Consider the following 5,771-nt stretch of genomic DNA (forward strand, 5'->3'; position numbering starts at 1 on the left):
TAAGATATATACAGATTTATAGCCACAACACACAGAGGAGACTGCACAACGCTCACTCTCTCTGCACATCCATTTCCACCTTTTTATTGGCCACACCTTCATTTTTTGGCTGGAATGAAGCACTGTTCTTAGTTATGGGCTCATGCAGACCTAAGGCACGCTCTGTAAGCCTTCCTTCAGTCTGCCAACACTGAGAAAAGGCAGGGCGTGCCTGTGCAGTGGTCACAAAGCCCATGTCTGCGAAGCCTCCCTCTCCCCTGCTGGCCATAGTCTTAGAAAGCTATCTAATCTATGGAGGTCAGCATAGTTGACAGCTCTAGTTTATGGGAGTTGATTTGGCAGACTGATTTTGAGATACATGGTGCAAACTATGGCCAGGTTGTGCCTGCTGGCATTGCAGGTCTTGCAGCTGGATTCTTGGCACGCTGGTTGAAAACACACCCAGACTGATGACCTTAAATGATGGCAAAGGAGCCTTCCTTCAAGACAACCTCCCACAAGGGATGTGCTTATGTTTTCCGCAGGAGCAATGTGGTCAATAAGAGGCACCAGTCCTATAAACTGCTTTAGTACAGAAGAATGTATATCCAAGTGTGCCTACAGTACAAATTCTCAGCACTTATGCTCTAAGATATGCAACCAACACCTGTGTCTAAGGCTGAGGCCTTCATCTAAGCTGCTTCTGTGCTCAGTGGAGAAAAACATTACCAGCTGAAGTCATCTCCTCCTGTGACAGTGACCTAAAGCTGAAGTTAGAGAAGATCATACTGCAGTGACTATCCAGTCGCTAAGGCTCCAGAGGGCAGCAGCAACTGAGATATTCTTGTCTTGTTACAGCAGTTCTTACCTGGCTGATCACTCTTCTTAGGGCACATTTTATTTCTTTGTTCCTCAGACTGTAGATTATGGGGTTTAGCAGAGGAGTGAGGATTCCATAGAGCATAGAAACTATCCTATCCTGATCAGGTGAGTAGGTGGAGGAAGGCCGTACATACGTGCAAATGGTGGTCCCATAGAAAAGGCATACTACTGTCAAGTGAGAACCACAGGTGGAGAAGGCTTTGTGCCTGCTCTCGGAGGTGCTCGTGTACAGGATAGCCAAGAGGATATAGATATACGAGATCAGAGTGACCACAAAGGCGCTGCTTCCGAGGACCCCAGCAACGGTGAGAATTACCAGTTCCCTACTGTAATGAGGCGAGCAGGAGAGGGCCAGCATAGGAGGAATATCACAGTAATATTGGTGAACTTCATTAGAATCGCAAAAAAAGAGCGTAAAAATCAAAGATGTGTGCAACAGAGAATTAAAAAATCCTACTACCCAGGTGCCAAAGGCTAGGTGAGCACACAGCTTCATATTCATAATATTCATGTACTGCAGCGGGTGACATATTGCAACATAACGGTCATATGCCATCACAGCCAAGAGAAAAATCTCTGTGCCTACAACATCAATGAGGAAGAACAGCTGGAGCATGCAGCCGGTGAATGAAATCACCTTGTTCTCAAGCAACAAGGCCCCCAGCATCTTCGGCACAGTGACAGTGGGACATAAGATATCCAGTAAGGATAAGTTGCTAAGGAAGAAGTACATGGGGTTGTGCAGACGAGTGTCTGTGCTAGTGACAACAAGGATTGCGATGTTGCCTGCCATGGTGGCCAAATAAATGATCAACACCAGCACAAGGAGAAGAAAACGGACTTCTGGAGCATCCGAAAGGCCTACGAGAACAAATTCAGATACCATTGATAGGTTGGCCCTCTGCATCTTATCTTTCCTTGTGGAAATGATTGCAGAGGTTTACCTGGAAGAAAGAAGAAGTAACAGTCAAAATTGCATCTCCCTGCTAAAGAGCGAGATTATTCTGGTCTGTTTTGCAGTTCAAAAACGTTTGCATTGCCACCCTGAAAGTCTAAATTTTACTCACATATACCTAATGTAAAAAGCAAAATATAGGTACTAAGCTTAACAGTGATTAAGCAAGAATTTAGTTCTTGCAATCTATCTTCTCAGACTGAAAAGCTGAAAAAGTTGAAGACAAAGATACCTCCTCTGTGGTGGATAGCTTGGTCAGACACAACCCCGAGCAACCTGACTGGGCTTTGAAGGTAGCTGTGCTCTGAGCAAGGAGGGTGGAGTACAGATCTCTAGAAATCCTTTCAGCACAAATTATTTAGTGATATCACCACCAAAGGGGTCTAGATTACTAGCTGAAGCTAAAGACCTATTTTCTGAGTGAGTAATGCTATCTCAGAAGAATTAAATCCCTGGTATTCAACAGACAGGTAGCATACCCAGATGCATTTGGGTTTTTTCAGCTTCACCCAGTGTATATCACACATATCACAAAAGGAGATATGAGCTAGTATCCAATTAAAGACCTCCCTCTTTTCTATAAGTTTTACCCTATAGACTTCCATAACAGATTTACATAGTAGCCCTGTAAAGAGATAAAGCAAAGTTCAACACAAGCACCTCCTTATTTGCAGACTAGGGCATGGTTATGAGATGGCGTGAATATTATAACACATTGTCATCTGTAAGAGATGCAGAGAATAAATTAAATAGGTGACTATGACATCCCATCTGAGAGAGGCTCATCTATTGTCTTGTGTTCTCACAGAAGCTTGCTTCCAGCTTGAAAAGGACCAAAATCAGAGCTTAATCTACCCATAAGAAATATTTTAGTCAGCAGAAATAAGACACATGGTGCTTTAAATCACAGCATCACTTGTTCTTAAAATAGGGAACTTATTCTGGTGAAATACAACAGAAATTTAACACAGAAATACTCACTGCTACAAAGAATTAATTACTGGTACTATAGCATCATCTGTATCTCCAGGAAACAGGACTATCCTTTTTCTTCTTTCTAAATTTAATTAGAATATCTACATATGACAGAAGAATGATTTCACTGTAGACTCAGGAGCACCAATCTATTGAGGAAGTGATGGGTCCAGATTTAGCAGCATAGGAGTATTCAGACAGACATCTGCAAGCACAGGCAAAAATGCTGGCTTGACTGCAAGGGTAAGCCCTTTTCTTTAATGAGCTTTTATAAACACGTGAAGATGTATCTGGGGAGGGTGTCTCTGAAGGTTTTTGGATGTTACCTTCATTGCATATGTGAGGCTTTTTCGGAATATTGACAAAGGGGACTAGAAATGTGATAAACTATTTCTTCAGCCCAAATCATTTGATTTGTGAGACTTTCATGTTGTAGAACCTTTTTTAAGGGCTGTGGTTTGATATTTGATATTTGAGTGTACTCCCAGCTGACCTCAGGTGCCATTCTGGTTACTGAAGTTTTACATCTCGCTCGAGTCCAGTGTTCTAATTTCTTTAAAATAAACTACAGCCTTAAAATTACTTGATCAAATTGTTTTCAAACCAATTTGTCTTGCTCTGGAGCCTGAAGTCTATTGTTTACACATATGGGACAAAAATAAATTTGGCAACAGCTAGTCTGCAAAAGAACATGCCTTAGATGAGGGTGGTGGTGACAGTGTCTTTACAGGGTAGAGAGCAGAACCCAAGTGACTGCTGTGGAGCCATTATACTGGTGTTGCACAGCATCATGTGCCAGTGTAAATGCCTTCTGTGATGATTTTATGGGTAATCTCTGATTCTTGTACAAAAGCAATCTTTCCATTTTGTATAGCCCTTACAGAAATGACAGAAGACAAACCACTTGTGCTTGAAGCAGCTGTGTACCCTGGAAAAGGAAGGAATTTAAGTTGCCAACAGTACTTTGAAGAGCTAACAAAAATTCCCCTCTGGTTCTAGAAAGCATTCATGCATTATGCATTCATTTATGGGAGCGCCACTTTCCATCTGATGTAGAGGAATAGGAACAGACCTGTTCCTATTCCAGTATTAGCTGCCCATAACTTCTGCGCTGTTAACATGAATGATACTGCTTGTCAATCATTCTTACAGCCCATTTGCAGCGTGCAACTCTTACAAAATTAAGACTTCTGCGTATATGTTGGAAGATAAGTTGGAGTTCCCCAAGGGTTACAAAGGACAGGCCTATCCTGCCGTGGCTGTATGGACCTGTGGCTGGAATAAATCCATGGGGTCCAGATCTTTGTGTGTACTGCAGCTAGCCCTAGGACCATCAGGCGTCATACATGATGTTCTGCAACAAAGAATGGAGCCAACCATTTTGTAATAAACCCAGATGCCAGAACGAGATACAATAAAGAGATCAAGCTCATCCATAGCTTTGAGAACTGGGACTGCACCCCTCCGTCTTCCCAAACTGGCTTCGTGCCCCTTCCACTGACTGACAGTTACCCATCTTTTCGCTGAACATCCACAAGAGGGCAATACCTCACGCGAAATCTCTATGTGGTACAAGGCTTCAAAAGACAGTGCTGTACTAATAGTCAAGAGAAGATGTGCTAATGCTGGCCATGGAAAGGGGCCTCCTACTATTTGCTTTCAGTATTTTTAATCTGAGACATTATATCTAAAGCCCGGTGCTGATAATCCCAGAATCCCAGGTGGGAAGGGACCTCAGGGACCGTCTAGTCCAACCTTTCTGGGAAAAGCACAGTCTAGACAAGATGGCCCAGCACTCCGTTCAGATGACTCTTAAAGGTGTCCAATGTGGCCAAGTCAACCACTTCCCTGGGGAGATTATAATCCAACCTCAGTACAACACAAGGCCTGACATTCTGCTAAACTATTCATTGCTAGCTGCCAGCGTGGTATACGTGTGGTAGGTAGTTCTCTCACCAAAATGCAAACTTCTGAACAGTGGTGGTGTGGGAAGGTGTGCGGGTATAAACACATTCAAGGGGAGATTTGCGTCCTAAATCTTAAATGCTTCTTTCAGGGCGGGATGCTTTGGCCCCATCAAGGTGGCTGTCACCCAGGACTATGGGGAGCCCGTTGGGCTGCTGGATCGACTCTACATCCAGTGCTCAGTCTTGTACTTGCAGGCATATTCTGAGCTGCATTATTAGAAGTAGAAACACAGGACGGTATATGAGATGCTTTTAGCCTAACGTAATCAGGCTTTCCATTTAACAATGTTATTTGTGACATTGTTAGCCCAACACTACAAAGGTCCAACCCCCAGGATTATAACACCTGACCTATACATGCCACATGCAAACACAGCCTTCAAGCTATCATGAAAATTGACAGTTACCAAATACTTCCTCAACTGCATCTGTCACACCGTTATTTTAATCGGTTTTATTTACCATATGCTTGCCGAGGCCTAGTGAATTCTACATTAAAAAATGCTTCATAGGAATATCTTTACTAGCCTCTGCATACACTAGATACTGAAATATTAAGTCCACAGGCAGTAATTGTAGCCATCCTGAAACATTGCTTAGGAAAAAAATCAGGCCTTAAGCACAAATGCCTGCAGACATGACATATTGCTAGTAGAAAGGGTATTCTGCCTCAAGGCAAAATATAAAAAACCTAAATTTCCCAGGTAGTGTTCCTCATCTAATACCTCAAAGCAGTCTGGAGATACTCAGATGGTATAAATGTTCCCATACCCCTAAGCTACTAGTATATGTAGTACAGTGGAAACTCATTATGTATGTTATTCACCCAAAGAGCTCAGTCACCCAAAGTCACTTGCTACAACTCAGTTTGCTCATTTTGCCATGGCCTCCACAAGAAATCCATAGCTGAGGATGCACACTTTAAAGTTACAGCCCTTACATTATATTTTACAATAAAACCGTCATTTCCCCCCCCCAAAAAAAAACCTGAACAAAACCCCAAAACAAATCCA

General features: G+C 42.7%; 1 protein-coding gene across 1 annotated transcript; it reads right to left on the reverse strand.

Moving 5' to 3' along the window:
• Positions 1-787: 787 nt before the first annotated feature.
• LOC104044456 (olfactory receptor 5F1) lies at positions 788-1,768 on the reverse strand. Its single transcript, XM_009504283.2, has one exon. The coding sequence runs from the start codon at positions 1,766-1,768 to the stop codon at positions 788-790; it is 981 nt and encodes a 326-aa protein (XP_009502578.2).
• Positions 1,769-5,771: the final 4,003 nt, after the last annotated feature.

Source organism: Phalacrocorax carbo, chromosome 5, assembly GCF_963921805.1.
Source record: "Phalacrocorax carbo chromosome 5, bPhaCar2.1, whole genome shotgun sequence".
NCBI classification, from domain to species: domain Eukaryota; kingdom Metazoa; phylum Chordata; class Aves; order Suliformes; family Phalacrocoracidae; genus Phalacrocorax; species Phalacrocorax carbo.

Coding starts and splice junctions, on each gene's coding strand:
- LOC104044456 (XM_009504283.2), bottom strand. CDS start 1,768: ATGCAGAGGGCCAACCTATCAATGGTATCTGAATTTGTTCTCGTAGGC.